The sequence below is a fragment of the Carlito syrichta genome, unplaced genomic scaffold (assembly GCF_000164805.1).
Source record: "Carlito syrichta isolate Samal-C Ts95f unplaced genomic scaffold, Tarsius_syrichta-2.0.1 Scaffold303059, whole genome shotgun sequence".
Lineage (NCBI taxonomy): Eukaryota > Metazoa > Chordata > Mammalia > Primates > Tarsiidae > Carlito > Carlito syrichta.
This window is the reverse complement of record NW_007247155.1, coordinates 7,561-24,331: the sequence shown is the minus strand read 5'-3', so window position 1 is coordinate 24,331 and position 16,771 is coordinate 7,561. Positions and strand designations below refer to the sequence as shown.

At 46.4% G+C, this 16,771-nt stretch overlaps 1 protein-coding gene across 3 annotated transcripts in view; it reads right to left on the bottom strand.

Moving 5' to 3' along the window:
* The window catches only part of LOC103259910 (peroxiredoxin-1), a 23,040-nt gene that overhangs the window by 2,717 nt on the left and 3,552 nt on the right, over positions 1-16,771 (bottom strand). The window contains exons 1-5 of one of the 3 annotated variants that reach the window (XM_008057563.1): positions 13,556-13,640; positions 10,860-10,976; positions 7,906-8,059; positions 7,434-7,556; positions 7,087-7,217 (exon numbers count right to left, since the gene is read on the bottom strand). In XM_008057563.1, coding sequence (XP_008055754.1) covers positions 7,087-7,217; positions 7,434-7,556; positions 7,906-8,059; positions 10,860-10,965 — 514 coding nt within the window. In that variant the 5' untranslated portion in view covers positions 10,966-10,976; positions 13,556-13,640. Of the gene's footprint in view, positions 1-7,086; positions 7,218-7,433; positions 7,557-7,905; positions 8,060-10,859; positions 10,977-11,158; positions 11,214-13,555; positions 13,641-16,771 lie in introns of those variants that run through there. The other 2 variants (XM_021712089.1, XM_021712088.1) reach the window with 2 other exon arrangements.

Here is a 16,771-nt window from a genome sequence, read left to right as displayed (position 1 = left end):
TCCTCTCGCCTCGGCCTCCCAAAGTGCTGGGATTACAGGCTGAGCCACCGAGCCCGGCTGTAAATTGGATTTCATCAAAATTAAGAACTTTGGCCAGGGTGTGGTGGCCCAAGCCTGTAATCCCAGCACTTTGGGGGACTGAGGTGAGGAGACTGCCTGAGCCAACGGGTTCAAGATCAGCCTGGGCAACTTGGCAAGATCTCATCTCTACAATAAATAAAAAATTATCTGGGTGTGGTAGTGCACGCCTGTAGTTTCAGCTGCTTGGAAGGCTGAGGTGGAAGGATCGTTGGAGCCCAGCTAGTGGACACTGGGGTGGCCGTGAGCGTGCCACTGCACTCCAGCCTAGGTGACAACATGAGACTCCAACTCAAAAAAAACAAAAACAAAAAAAAAAACTAAGAACTTTTGTATAATCAAAGGACATCAATAAATGTGAAGAAAAAAAGAAAAAATTTATAACAACAATCCACAGGAGTACCTATTTGCAAATCATGTATCTGATGAGGAATTAATATCCAAACTATAAGGAATCCTACAAATCAGCCACTCATGCCTAAAATCCCAACACTTTGGGAGGTCGAGACCATCCTGGGTAACATGGCAAGACCTCGTCTCTATAATAAATAAATAAATTAGCCAGGCATGGTAGCACGCGCCTGTAGTTCCAGCTACCATGCCTGGAAGGATCGCCTACTCCCAGGAGGTCAAAGCTGCAGTAGCTATGAGTATACCACTGCACTCCAGCCTGGGCAAGGGTGAGACTCCAACTCAAAAAAAAAAAAGAAATCCTACATGTTAACCCAATTTTTAAAATGGGCATTTCTCCAAAGAAGATATACAAAAGGTCAATTAAGTAAATGAAACAGGTTCAACATCACTAGTCACCTGGGAATTGCAAATCAAAGCCACCATGAAATATCACCTCACACACATCAAGCTGACAATAGTAAATAAGAATAATAATAAGTATTGGCAAGGATGTAGAGAAACTGGAACCCTTGGCACTGCTGGTATAAATGTAAAATGGTGCAGCCACTGTGAAGTGTGGCAGGTGCTCAAGAAGCTAAACATGGAATTCCCACATAACCCAGCAATTCCACTCCTAGGATGTATACCAAGAAGAATTAGAGATACAAGGACTCTACCGGATATTTTTCACCAATCCTCTAGCAGCATTTTTCACAATAGCTAAAAGGTGGAAATAACACAGTGTCCACCAACAGATACATAAGCAAAGTGTGGTACATACGTAAGGAATATTAATATTATTTAGCCAAAAAGAAAATAAGTTCTGATATATTTTATAACATGTAAGAACCTTAAAAACATTATGCTGGCTGGGCTCAGTGGCTCAGCCTGTAATCCCAGCATTTTGGGAGGCCGAGATGAGTGGACTGCCTGAGCCCGGGTTCGAGACCTGCCTGGGCAGCTTGGTGAGACCTCATCTCCACTATAAATCAAAAATAGCAGGGCGTGGTAGCGCGCGCCTGTAGTTCCAGCTACTTGGAAGGCTGAGGCGGAAGGATCGCCGGAGCTCAGCAGGTCAAGGCTGCGGTGGCCGGGAGCGGCCATTGCACTCCAGTCTGGGTGACAGAGTGAGACTCCAACTCAAAAAAAAACCCAAAAAACAAAAAACATTATGCTAAGTGAAGGAAACCAGACACAAAAGGACAAATATTATATTAGTTCACTTACATGAACTATCTAGAAAATGCGAAGTCACAGAGACAGAAAGTAAGAGGCTACTAGAGATTAGAGGAAAGAGGTATTAGGGAGGTTTTGCTTAAAGGTTGCAGAGTCTAAGATGATTTTTAAAAGTTCTAGAAATAGTGGTGATGGATACACACTATAAATGTAATTAATTTCCCTGAGTTATATACTTTAAATAATTAATTATATAATAAATTATCACAATAAAAACTTTCCAAAAAAAGGTGACGTTTAAATGATTTGTCACCACTCCCCTATCCCCAACAAAAGCAAAAAACAAGCTAGATAAATGACAAAGCTAGTACTGTGTAAACCCTTAACACTAAGCTGCTGTTTCCCTCTGGTATCCCTTCAGAGATCTGAAGGCAGCAAGCTCAATATGCCTTCTCTACATTCTTTTAACTCTGCCAAAGGATCAGGACCTTAAAAGAAGGCCCTGCTTGTTTCACTAACTGCCTTCTACCCCTTGGTAAGCAAAAGGCAGAGTTTGAAATCCTTCACATATTTATGCAGAAAGCATAGTCTTCAACCTTTCCCAACAATGCACCTTGGGCTAGTCTGAAGAAAGTAAGGCAAAAAGACTAATCTCTGATTCTTCCAGTAAGGAACCAAGAGCAGCAAGAGTCTCATTTGCTCAAGTGAGAGACAGAGAAGGCCCTTTTGGTCCAAGAATATCATGGCCTCAGATGTCAAGACTGGGTACCAAGGTATAGACAGAACAAGAGCTAATGGAGGGCCCAGCTGCCACTGTTTTCCTGAAATATCCATTTGATTGTTACAGTTATTAGCTTTAGTGGCACACAGGCCCTAAACATCAACAAGTTACAGAGAACAAAGAGTAGCATGAAAGCAAAGATCTGGTCAGAGCCAGTTAAAAGTTTGCCAGTGGTGCTACCGGCATCAAAGATTCCTATGTTCAGGATGACACAAATTAGGGCTTACAGCTAAATAGAAGGAATCATGAACCAGAAAGAACTCTTTCAACTCAGTCTCCTTGGCATTAAAGCCTTATAGCTCTTATATTTGTATTAATGACAGAAAGATCCACACTTAGATGTTTCACTCATAACCGATAGCATTGGTTTTCAGAACCAAAATGGAACACAGCATAACTGGGTGAGCTCCACATAAACCAGCCTTCAAGTACTGCTCAAGTGTCATGTCTCTTCAGGGAGAAAATGACACCAGTCATGGTCACCTCAGTACAAGAACTGCCTGACACAGAAACCAATACAGAGACTAAAGAAGTAAGCTTCAAAGTCAAGAAAGCTTGGGTTCAGGAGTCTAGCCTATATGTAATATCCTAGGAAAGTCCAGTAAAGGGGCCTACTTTGCCACTCCCAGCTCCTTGCCTTAGTGCTGAACATCATTCCCCACCACAGGGCAATCTCAACAATTGTCAACTCCATTTGGCCAAGCAAATGCCCATGCATGGCTTCTGCAAATGGTTTACCTTCTGGTTATAGATGCTCACTAATCCCCATATTATCAGACTTTTACTCTAACCAAGCTAGTACTTTGGGTTTCCCAAACACACACTACTAATCCAGACTCTAATAACGTCATTTTTTTTAAAATCACAAGATCAGAGCTGAAATGGGACGTAGAAAGCTAGTCTGAACAACTTGTCTTCCAGAAAAAGATGGGATGTAGTAAAGCAATAAGCTTGTCCAGGTCAACCTGTGTCTTTGATCTGATGTCAATAGCACTCAATCAGAATTCTCTTGTTCTCAATTACATTAAGCTGGAGAGGGCATCCAAAATCCCTAGTCCCCTATATACCCAGCACTTTGCTGCTTCAAAACTAAGCTAACTCTTCGCTGGGTTAAGGTCGTCTCAATCCAACGGACACATTCAAAGAGTGGGGGAAAGTCAAAGAGCTACAGCCTTACAACTCAAAAGCTGGAATGGTTCAGTGCTTTAAAAAAATCACATTAGTAGGCCGGGTGCAGTGGCTCACTCCTATAATCCCAGCACTTTGGGAGGTTGAGGTGAGAGGATTGCCTGAGCCCATGAGTTTGAGAACAGCCTGGGCAACTTGGTGAGAGCTCATCTCTACAATAAATCAAAAACATTAGCCAGGCGTAGTAGTGCATACCTGTGGTTCCAGCTAATCGGAAGGCTGAGACGGAAGGATCGCCTTAGCCCAGCAGGTCGAGGCTGTGGTAGCTGTGAACATGCCACTGCACTCTAGCCTGGATGAGAGTGAGACTCCAACTCACAAACAAAAAACAAAAAACACAACACTGCAACAAGAACGCATAAGAAGAAAAGTACCACTCACTACTAGGGCAATAGGAAAAGGGCCTGCACTCTAGCAAATGCTAGATAAAACCCAAAAGTTGAATGTGTCTAGTCATGTTTAGGCTTTACAAAGACAGACTTTACAAAAACATTTACAAAAACATTATCTTTGATCCTGAGACTTCTAATGATATTTCATCTGAAACTCTCTTTTGCCCAACATATGCTTATAAAAAAGTGTTTACATTAAACATTTATATAATTTGGTATTTGATAATCAATTCTTTTCCTTTTCTTGAGTTGGAGTCTCACTCTGTCGCCCAGACTGGAGTGCAGTGGCTGCTCCTGGCCACCACAGCCTCAACCTGCTGGGCTCCTGAGATCCTTCCGCCTCAGCCTTCCAAGTAGCTGGAACTACAGGCGCGCACTACCACGCCCGGCTCATTTTTTTATTTATTGTAAAGATGAAGTCTTGCCAAGTTGCCCCCATGCAATCCACTCACCTCAGCCTCCCAAGGCACGGCATTACGGGCTGAGCCACCGAGCCCGGATTGATAATCAATTCTTACAAATACAACTGTCATATTGTATAACTGATTTTTTTTGGAGGCAAGGTCTCACCATGTTGCCGAAGATGGAGTTCAGTGGCTATTCACAGGTGTCGTATCATAGCACAATGCAGCCTTGAACTCCTGGTCTCAAGCCAATTCCTGTGCCTCAGCCTCCTGAGGAGGTGGGACTACAGGCTCATGTCACCACACCTAACTTCAGCATGGATTTATTTATTTAATTTATTTTTGGTGTCAGAGTCTTACTCTGCTACCAAAGCTGGAGTGCAATGGTATGCTCATGGCCACCGCAGCCTCGACCGGTGGGCTCAGGTGATCCTTCTGCCTCAGCCTTCCAAGTAGCTGAAACTACAGGCATGTGCCACTATGCCTGGCTAATTTTTTGATTTATTGTAGAGATGAGGTCTGGTCAAGTTGCCTAGGCTGGTCTCCAGCCCCTGGGCTCAGGCAATCCTCTCATCTCTGCCTTCCAAAGTGCTGGGATTACAGGCCAACCACTGCACCCAGCCTCAGAATGTATGTTTAACTGACAAATATATTATTAATAACTGCATCTGCTTACTGTCTTTGGGTAAGTTACCTTAGTCCTATTTTTTTTTTCAATTTTTTTTTTTTGAGTTGGAGTCTCACTCTGTCGCCCTGACTGGAGTACAGTGGCCGCTCCCAGCCACCGCAGCCTGGACCTGCTGGGCTCCGGCGATCCTTCCACCTCAGCCTTCCAAGTAGCTGGAACTACAGACGTGCGCTACCACGCCCCGCTTATTTTTTTTTATTTATTGTAGAGATGAGGTCTCGCCAAGTTGCCCAGGCGGGTCTCGAACGCGTGGACTTAGGCAATCCACTCACCTCAGCCTCCCAAAGGCATGGGATTACAGGCTGAGCCACCAAGCCCGGCATTTTTTTTTTTTTTCTTCAAATTTTAAAACTGAGCATGTATACCTTTGTTTTCCTTTTTCTTTTTTTTTTTTTTTGAGTTGGAGTCTTACTTCTTCGCCCAGGCTAGGGTGTAGTGGCACGCACACTCAGGGGCATCACAGCCTTGACCTTATAGGCTCAGGCTATCCTTCGGCCTCAGCCTTCCAAGTAGCTGGAACTGTAGGTGTGTGCCATCACGTTTGGCTTCATACTTGCTTTTACTGGAAAAAATTTTTTCTTTTTGAAAGTGGGATTTGGCCAGGCTCAGTAGCTCAGTCTGTAATCCCACACTTTGGGAGGCCAAGGTGAGTAGATTGCCTGAGCCCCCGAGTTCAAGACCCGTCTAGGCAACTTGGCAAGACCTCATCTCTACAATAAATCAAAAAATTAGCCGGGCGTGGTAGCGCATGCCTGTAGTTCCAGCTACTTGGAAGGCTGAGGCGGAAGGTTCGCCGGAACCCATCAGGTTGAGGCTGCGGTGGCCAGGAGCAGCCACTGCACTCCAGTCTGGGCGACTAAGTAAGACTCCAACTCAAAAGAAAAAAAAAAAGAGAGAAAGGGGGATTTATTGAGAGGACAGAAAACTCCCTCAGTAGGAGAGGACCCAAAGGGGTTGTCTGTTTTTATTGAAATTTTAAAAAAAAGAGACCGGCCTCGGTGGCTCAGTCTGTAATCCCTTACACTTGGGAGGCTGAGGCGAGTGGTTTGCCTGAGCCCGCAGGTTCAAGACCAACCCGGGCAACTTGGCAAGGCCTCATCTCTACAATAAAATTTTTAAAAAATAGCCGGGCATGGTAGTGTGCGTCTGTAGTTACTACTACTTGGAACGCTGAAGCAGAAGGATCGCTGGAGCCCAGAAGGTTGACGCTGGGGTGCCACTGTATTCCAACCTAGGCAACAGAGTAAGACTCTGACTCAAAAAAACAAAAACAAGCCACAGGAATTATGGTCTTATCCCAATAAAGTTGTCAAGATGGCATGCTTGATATCTCGATGTGATTCTCAACCTTTTTATTTTGCTCTAATACATCTATGAGATCTTCCTACACGTCAGTAAGTTAGATCTCTAGCAGTAATTGTTTTTTGTTTGTTTTTTGTTTTTTTTTGAGTTGGAGTCTCACTCTGTTGCCCAGACTGGAGTGCAGTGGCCGCTCCCGGTCACCGCAGCCTCTACCTGCTGGGCTCTGGCGATCCGCCTCAGCCTTCCAAGTAGCCGGAATTACAGGCATGCGCTACCACGCCCGGCTGATTTTTTGATTTATTGTAGAGATGAGGTCTCGCTGCCCAGGTGGGTCTCGAACCCGGGGGGCTCAGGCAATCCACTCACCTCAGCCTCCCAAAGGCTTGGGATTACAGGCTGAGCCACCGAGCCCGGCTGTAGCAGTAATTGTAAATGGCAGAAAACTCTGACTCAAAAGATTTGAAAAAATGGGAGCAGAAGACGGAAGTATGTAGTTTGAACAAAAATTGTTTATATTCTCCTCTCCAAGCTTATCGATTACTCTTACCCCCACCACTCACTGTAATCCAGAGACTTCAATTTCTTGAAAAGATAAAATCACTCTCTTATATTGTAGCCCTTATTCCTACGATCTTTCCTACCCTACCACCACTCTGTTGTCCTGTTACCAGGCAGATGGCTTACCTTCCCCATGTTTGTCAGTGAACTGGAAGGCTTGAACAAGTCTCAGAGTCTCATCCACAGAGCGGCCAACAGGGAGATCATTTACAGTGATCTGCCGAAGGATACCCTTATCATCAATGATAAAGAGGCCCCTGGGAGAAAAGAAAGCAAAACAGCTTTAGAAAGTTGCTTTGTTATAATAGAAAAGCTTGAAGATTTAAGGAAATGGACTAGTCTCCAAGACTTGTACTGATCTTACCTCTAGAGAGGAGATCCCCTGCATAAAGGAATAAAATGAGGTAGGAGTCTCTGCTTTCTCTATAAGTGACATTCAGCCAATTGGGTAATCCTTTCTCTTTATGACGTACCTGAATGAGATGCCTTCATCAGCCTTTAACACTCCATAATCCTGAGCAATGGCACGCTTAGGATCTGATACTAAGGGAATGTTCATGGGTCCCAGTCCTCCTTGTTTCTTAGGTGTGTTGATCCTACAGCAAAAAAGCACAGAATCACAGTCAAATTCTTGTGTAGCAAGAACATTAACTGTACCTGTTCCTCCTCCTTTCCCACACTCTTAAACTAACTTTCCCTATTAACATCAAACTTATCCAGCAGCAAAGTGAATGGGTGAAAACAGTTAAGGTGGGTCACCAGGATATACTCAATTGCAACTCAAGCTGCTTTCATCTCTGCTGCCAGATGAGAGCAACAAGACAAAGTCAGAGTTTTTGTACTCTTTCCATGAGGAGCCAGAAGTCTGTAACTGAAAAGTCTACTGTCAAATCCTCCCAACTGCTGCTTAAAAAGGCCATGTGCCCAGTGGACCAAGAGATTTACCAAGCCAGGTGACAGAAGTGAGAATCCACAGAAGCACCAATAACTTGGCAGTTGAGTTTCTTAAATTCTTCTGCCCTATCACTGAAAGCAATGATCTCCGTGGGGCACACAAAGGTGAAGTCAAGAGGGTAAAAGAAGAACACAACATATTTTCCTGGGGAAAAAAACACGAGTCACAGGTTAGCCTTTGAAATAGACTTCCTTGTTTTATAGAGAAAATAAATCAAAGACTTTTTTTAAGTTGATGGCAAACACAACAATCACTTAATGCCAAAATGCTCAATACAGATGTCTCCTAGTAGCTACTTTTAGAACTAGTTGCAACAGGAAGGCCTGAATGAAAAAAATGTTCCTTCTATAGTTCCATGCTTTATTCTCCTGCCTCCATGTTCTTAGCTGCCAACTAGAGAAAGAACACTGGTCAGTCTAATTTTTGTCTTCTCTGAGTGGCTAAAATGTACATAAACACCAAGTTCTCCAATAAAGAAAAGCGAGAATGCAATTATCTACTGGATTGCCAATGTTTACAGTGTTCAGAAAAAGCTGAATTGCTGGCTTTTCCTCAGCTGTAAAGAGGTAAGATACCAGTAACAAGTCACAGCCTTTGTACTTGATGTACATAATGAACCATACTAATGGGACAGGTGTGGCTTAAATGATCTCATGTGTTCCTAACACGCCTGAAAGAACAAGAAAAATAATAATTTTAAGTCAGGTACAATGGTGCATGCCTGTAATATCAGCTTCTTGGGAAGCTGAGTTGGGAGGACACCATGAGCCCAAGAGATTGAGGTCATCTGGACAACATAGGAAGACACTGTCTAAAAAAACTTTTTTGAGCCGGGCTCGGTGGCTCAGCCAGTAATCCCACGCCTTTGGGAGGCTGAGGTGAGTGGATTGCCTGAGCCCGTGGGTTTGGGACCCGCCTGGGCAACTTGGCGAGACCTCATCTCTACAATAAATCAAAAATTAGCCGGGCGTGGTAGCGCGCGCCTGTAGTTCCAGCTACTCGGAAGGCTGAGGCGGAAAGATCGCTGGAGGCCAGCAGGTCGAGGCTGCTCTCTGGGCGAGAGTGAGACTCCAACTCAAAAAAAAATAAAAAATAAAGAAAAATTTAAAAAATAAACTTTTTTGAAGGGTAAGCTTTTACACTCTTTCCATGAGGAGCCAGACAAGACAAAAGTTACAAAAGTACTGATTGATAACAGGACCTCCAGCTGCAATTTTACTGGTCACTACAATTATGAAAGAGGTAGATCTTCAAGCTGGCTAGACAGCCTGTCACCACACCTAACGGGCTGAACTACTGGAAAAATTCCAAATAGTCACTCATTTACAGGTAGCAACAAAGTTTTTTGTTGTTGTTTTTTTGTTTTTTTTGAGTTGGAGTCTCACTCTGTCACCCAGACTGGAGTGCAATGGCCGCTCCCGGCCACCGCAGCCTCGACCTGCTGGGCTCCGGCGATCCTTCCGCCTCAGTGTTCCAGGTAGCTGGACTTACAGGCACGCGCTACCATGCCCGGCTAATTTTTTTGATTTATTGTAGAGATGAGGTCTCGCCAAGTTGCCCAGGTGGGTCGCGAACCCGCAGGCTCACGCAATACACTCACCTCGGCCTCCCAAAGCGCTGGGATTACAGGCTGAGCCACCGAGCCCGGCAGCAGCAAAGTTTAAAAGTCAAAATAAGCAGGGCTCGGTGACTCAGCCTGTAATCCCGCGCTTTGGGAGGCCAAGGTGAGTGAATTGCCTGAGCCCGCGAGTTCGAGACCCACCTGGGCAACTTGGCAAGACCTCATCTCTACAATAAATCAAAAAAATTAGCCGGGCATGGTAGCGCGCGCCTGTAAGTCCAGCTACCTGGAACGCTGAGGCGGAAGGATCGCCGGAGCCCAGCAGGTCGAGGCTGCGGTGGCCAGGAGCGGCCACTGCATTCCAGTCTGGGCAACTGAGTGAGACTCCAACTCAAAAAACAAACAAAACAAAAGTCAAAATAAGTAGCCCTTTTTGACATTCATCACTTTGATAAGCTGTTACACTAGAAACTGACTCAGCTAAACAACCTCTCCAAGGCTCTGCCTAACAAGCACCCTGAAGCCTCAGCAGCTCAATCCCTGTAGGGCAGAGAACAGCTCCTTCTAGACCTCCTACTTATACCCCAAGGCCGGGTCACCCCTCTATGGTGCTACCTACCTTGTTTGCCAGGAGGAACCCCAACAACCAAGTGTGGCAGGTCAGGAAGCCTCAACCAAAAAAAGCTAACTCCAGGAACTAATGTTAGTACCTCTAAGAAAAGTACACTTGACACTTGAGTTTCAGGTTTGTATTCTAAAAAATCTATATCCTCAATTGTCCCAAGAGTCCTAGGTGATCTGGGATCAAGGCTAATAAAGGAAGAGCCTCAACAGACACTAGACAAGTGTCTGCATGAAATTATGACAACAGAAAGGGAAGTTGTTCCAACTGCTACGTCAACTCTCCTCTGAGAACAAAACTGTCAAGGGGATGTGCCTAAGCCCTCTGCCTAATAATATAACAGCTATGACACATTTCCCAAACAAACTGAACCTGCAATCTCACAACTAGCCTGAAAGTTTTGAGCTCTGAGTCTTTAAACGTAGAAAGCCTCTTATAATAAGAGGTTAGAGAATTTCTCCAATACAATAGAAGAGAAATACTGAAAAAAATAATAATAATTGAGCTAATATGTCCAATTAGCAAGTACTGTCTCCAGAAATGAAGTACTGTTTCCAGAAATGGTCTGGATCTAAGATATATAACCTGTGATAGCTGGTAATAATCTTTTCACTTCAACATGAAGGCAATAGCCTCCTGCTCTAAGGACCTCCTCCTAGGAGACATTTTACAGTCAAACCCAACATTGACAGAAATCTAACAAGGCATCCCTAGATTACAAAACAATTTGATATTAATGGGCCCAATGTAATTACTCTTACCTTTATAGTCAGACAAGTTGATATCTCTGAACTGACCATCTGGCATAACAGCTGTGGCTTTGAAGTTGGGGGCAGGGTGCCCAATTTTGGCATTTCCTGAAGACATCTTGCTATCAGCTGGAAAAGATAATAGAAATTAATTAGAAACAAGTCTCATTTTTCTAGATAACCAGCAGCCTTCACCTACTTAGAGCCTGATCTGTGGAACAATCAAGGAATTGTTCAGTGTCCTTGAATACATTCAATTTGTATTATTATTATTATTACTATTATTATTATTATTTGAGTTGGAGTCTCACTCTGTCACCCAGACTGTAGTGCAGTGGCCGTTCTCGGCCACCGCAGCCTCGACCTGCTGGGTTCCGGCGAATCCTTCTGCCTCAGCCTTCCAAGTAGCCTAAACTACAGGAGCGCACTACCACACCCGGCTAAGTTTTTGATTTATTGTAGAGATGAGGTCTCGCCAAGTTGCCCGGGCAGGTCCTGAACCCGCGGGCTCAGGCAATTTTGTATTATTAAGTAGCACTGAGCCAGGCTCGGTGGCTCAGCCTGTAATCCCGCGCCTTTGGGAGGCTGAGGTGAGTGGATTGCCTGTGTCCACGAGTTCGAGACCCACCTGGGCAATTTGAGGAGACATCATCTCTACGATAAATCAACAAATCAGCCAGGCGTGGTAGCGCATGCCTGTAATTCCAGCTACTTGGAAGGCTGAGGCAGAAGGATCGCAGGAGCCCAGCAGGTCGAGGCTGCGGTGGTGGCCGGGAGCGGCCACTGCACTCCAGTCTGGGCGACAGAGTGAGACTCCAACTCAAAAAAAAAAGAAGCAGCACCGGCCAGCAGTCAGTAGTTACAATCTGACCATTCCAACTTTTGGAACAAAACAAATCTCTGAATCTCAACCTTCGTTTCATTTTAAAAACGGCAAGGCAATTTCTTTATAAATTGAGGTCACTTTCACTGCCTTTTGAACCATCATTTGTGCAATGGTATTATGTTCTCTGACACCAGAAACAGAAAGGGATAGAGGTGGAGACTCTCAAACCTGAACCCAAATGCGCAATGCCACAAACACTGCCAGGCTCCCAAAGAGCCATAATGCCTGTGTTTCCATCTGCTTTCATAACGTAGGAAGCACATTTGACCTCTCTTCAGGTATATGTCCAAGATAGCACATGACCAAAAAGGCAATTCACCTTAAGAGAGAAGACCACAAGATATTGTTATCTGCTCAATTTCAAACTTTATTTTTATTTATTTATTTATTATAAAGATGTGGGGTAATTTTCAAAACTTGAGATATGTGTTTAATTCCTAAAAGAACTTCAAAAATGGGTGGCTGATGGCATGGCCAATATCCCGGGGCAAAAATAAGTAGAACAAGAGTCCACTTATTGCTGAAAAGAAACTTTGCACTGGATTCACTCAGGTCAACAGCAAGATCTAACCCTCTACAGTCGTGATCTGTATGTAAGCTTTTCTAGCAAATCCCTAAATTCTTGGTTCATAATACCACAACCAAAATAAATGTTGTGAGCACAGATCGTCGCAAACTCTTTATTGCTTGTTTTTAAAAACTAGGTACGCTGCAAGATGGGAGAGGTGGCTCAAGCCTGTAATCCCAGCACTTTGGGAGGCTGAGGCGAGAGGAGTACCTGAGCCCAAGGGATCGAGACCAGCCTGGGAAACTTGGCGAGGCCTCGTCTCTACAATAAATTAAAAAATTAGCCGGGCGTTGTAGATCGCGCCTGTAGTTCCAGCTACTAGGAAGGCTGAGCCAGAGGATCACGTGAGGCCAGCAGGTCGAGGGTGCGGTGGCCGTGAGCGTCCCATTGCTCTCCAGCCAGGATGACACAGCGAGACTCCAAAACACACAAACACGCAAACACACACACACACACAACCTACGCACGCTGCAACTTGGCGACCAACTACAGGGTATGACCCCAAATGGCCTTCTCGTCCAAACTTGCTTTTCCAGGTGGCCCCTCGTCCAAAGCCCAACCAATCCCGGGTAAAGAGTGTGGAACTTGCGGCCGGTGCCAGGCCTCTTCAAGGTTATCAGCCCCAGAACCCTGCCGCGGGGTCGGGCCCCTAAACCCCACTTCAGTACCCTTCTACCACGCCCACCAGATATCACCCTGCCATAGCACTTCGGAAACAGTGCAGTCTCCAGCGGGGCCGTTTGGAACCATCACAAACCCCATTCCACCGACTGGAAAATAAGGACGAGAAGGGGGATCTCCGCAGCTGGTCAGGGCTCAGGACCGGGAACGGCCTTTACCCCTATCACACAACGGACAAATACGGGCTGGCTTCTATAGCCTCAGGTGAGGATGCAGGTCTATTCTAGAAGCTTCCCGAACCCGTCCAGCTCGGCAGAAGTCTTATGGAGAAGACCACACCGCCGGCCCGGCCCCCGCCGCGCCAAGCCAATCAACGCCCTGTGGTCGGGTTGCCGAGGAAAAAGGAGACTCGAATCGACACTAGCCTCAGGGTTCAAAGAGGTCCCCGCACCCTCGCAAGGGGCCCACGTGGGGGTGTGCGTCGCGCTAGAGCACTCTCGGGCGCCGAGCCTCGCGCGGCCGCCTAGCGCGCCACAGCCCCCCAAGTGAGCGCGGGCGAGAAGGAAAAGGCAATAGGCGGGGTGCGGGGCGCTGCGCCTCGTTCTGCCGAGGCCGCGCAGCCCACAGACTCACCAGAGCCGACTCAAAAGTCGCTGAAGCAGCAAACACCAGCACCAGCTAGGAAGAGAACGCGCAAAGTCCGCCCGGGGCGCTGCCTTTATACTTTGCAGGGCTCTCGCGAGAGTCGGAGCGGGCCGGGGGTGCGGGAGGAAGAGAGACAGAGAAAGACAGAGGGGAGGGGGATCTGGCCCGAGCCCCGCCCCGCCCCAGCGCGCCCCGCCTGAATGACTCAGCGCTTTCCCAGCCCGGCGGACGAGGGCCCAGAAAGTGCTAATCCCCCAACCCACCGCTGACGGCTGAGGTCGGGGAGGGAGGCGCCTTTTGGGCGCCCTCAAACCCAAACGCCTAGCTTAATCCGGGGCCTCTACGGGGTGCCAAGACTCTCTTCCACGACCCCTACGCACCGTGCCCCTCAATGTCCAAATCAGAGTATGGGCCCGGTCGCTGCCCACCGAGGACCACGTCTAACTACACGAAGCCTTGAGAACTTGTCTATTTCTAAAGTTCGCAGCCTCTTCCCTATCGCTGATTCTGCGTAACCCTCACCGCTTAGAAAGCCTCCACTGTTCTCTTCGATTACCGGGTGGCTGCTTTCTATTGTAAGGTATAATACAATCTCGGGTCTCCCAAACTCTACGCCAAAGGGAAAGTTAAACTTGGAGGCTGAGTCACGCTACGCGGCTAACCTTTTCGGGATGAATCTCTGTTACTTTACAACTTTGTGTCACAACATTTTACTTTACCCTGACCCCACGTTGAGGTCGCGGGCCTCAGGCATTTCCTGACGGCTACACCCGCCTCTTACAAAAGCACCCACAGGTAAAAGGTATATCCTCCCATAAAACGAGGTCAGGTCAATTGTAACTCTAGATTTGCAATCTAAAGTCTAGTTCCTAAAACTAAAGTCTTTGATGCCACAGTCTGGATTACTTGTTTATCTTCCCAGGTGCAAAAGGCAGGGGAGATGCTGATCCTTTCCTCACCCCCGCCCCTAGACGTGTGCATAATTATTTTTTTCTTCAAAAGTTCACCTTACCTAAAACGTAGATTTGCCGGGTACTAACTAAAACTTCCCAAGTATGTAACCAGTCGCCTCATTGCTTCCCCACCCCTCCACCCCCCTTTTTAAGGAAAATGTATAAATATTAAATCTCTTGGAAAACTGAAATAAACAGCCACAGTCGCTCTTTGACTTACATTTAGTCGCTTATTTCGGTGAACACCGTCTCCCAACCATCCCTACCACTGTGGCTGAAGGCAACCTTTCTGAAGGCTGATTACATCACTCATCTTATTTGTCATCTAAAAACTGGGGCTCTATGGCGAACAGCCTGAGTTAAAATTCCTATCATCTAAAAAAATTTTTTAAATAAAAAATTCTATCATTTTATGTGTGACCACAGCAAGTCTTAATCCCATTCAACCTTAGTTTCCTCACATGTAAAATGAGAACATTAAACCGGGCTCCGTGGCTCAGTTTGTAATCCTGCACATTGGGAGGCTGAGATGAGTGGATTGCCTGAGTCCGCGGGTTCGAGACCCGCCTGGGCAAACTGGCGAGACCTCATCTCTACAATAAAGCAAAAATTAGCCAGGCGTGGTAACACGCGCCTGTAGTTCCAGCTACTCGGAAGGCTGAGGCGGAAGGATCGCCGGAGCCCAGCAAGTCGAGGCTGCAGTGGCCGAGAGCGGCTACTGCACTCCAGTCTGGGTGACAGAGTGAGACTCCAACTCAAAAAAAAAAAAGAAAAACTTGGTATGGGAAACATGGGATTGGCACAGGGTGCAGGTTTGGTTCTGATGCCTTATTTTGGGTGGTGATCCTCCCAGAAGTCTGTCTAGTGTTATCTTGGCGGAGGTGGGGCTATGGATTGTCTTGTGACTCCCCCCAAGCAAAGGGTCCCACAATCAGAACTCCATTCCTGGTTTGTTTTAAGAGATTAGTCACTGGAATTCTTTTTTTTTTTTGAGTTGGAGTCTCACTCTGTCGCCCAGACTGGAATGCAGTGGCCGCTCCCGGCCATCGCAGCCTCGACCTGCTGGGCTCTGGCGATCCTTCCACCTCAGCCTTCCGAGTAGCCAGAATTACAGGCATGCGCTACCACACCCGGCTGATTTTTTTATTTATTTTAGAGACGAGGTCTCGCTGCCCAAGCGGGTCTCGAACCCGCGGGCTCAGGCAATCCACTCACCTCAGCCTCCCAAAGGCATGGGATTACAGGCTGAGCCACCGAGCCCAGCTTGGAATTCTTAAATATGCATTATGGAGGATAGGGGAATAAGGAACAAGTAAGGAGAAAGAGAAAAAGATTTTTTTAAAGGGATGAGTGATTAAAAAAGTGTTTTAAAGATGGACTCTTGGTTACAATTGTAGGATAAGAAATGAGAGCCGGGCTCGGTGGCTCAGGCTGTAATCCCAGCACTTTGGGAGGCCAAGGTGAGTGGATTGCCTGAGCCCGCGGGTCTGAGACCCGCCCGGGCAACTTGATGAGCCCTCATTTCTACAATAAATAAAAAAATTAGCCAGGCGAGGTAGTGCGCGCCTGTAGTTCCGGCTACTTGGAAGGATGAGGTGGAAGGATCGCCGGAGCCCAGGAGGTCGAGGCTGTGGTGGCTGGGAGCAGCCACTACACTCCAGTCTGGGCAACAGTGTGAGACTCCGACTCAAAAAAAAAAAAAGAAAGAAATGAACAAAAGTGCTGTGTCATGCTGGGTGAGCATCTCAATTTTTTTTATCATCCTTACTTGCAATAGTAGTGATTCATTTGTCTTTTCCTTCCCTACCTGAAGCTGCATAATTATTTGACACTATTTGTTTCTTTCTTGAATGGACAGGTACGGCATAGAAGTTCAAAGCTTAATAATGAATGGTTATTGCCTATGGGCAGGCTAACCCAACAACAGACAGTTATATTTCAGCCCAAAGGAAATAGCCATCTGTTGTATTCACCACGTGTCAGGCACTGACCTGGGCACTTGAGCTTATTTGTCTCACTTAAGAATCAAAAGACAAGCCGGGCTCAGTGGCTCAACCTGTATTCCCCCGCCTTTGGGAGGCTGAGGTGAGTGGATTGCCTGAGCCCGCGGGTTCGAAACCAACCTGGGCAGCGAGACCTCATCTCTACAATAAATCAAAAAATCAGCCGGGCGTAGTAGGGCATGCCTGTAATTCCAGCTACTTGGAAGGCTGAGGCGGAAGGATCGCTGGAGCCCAGCAGGTCGAGGCTG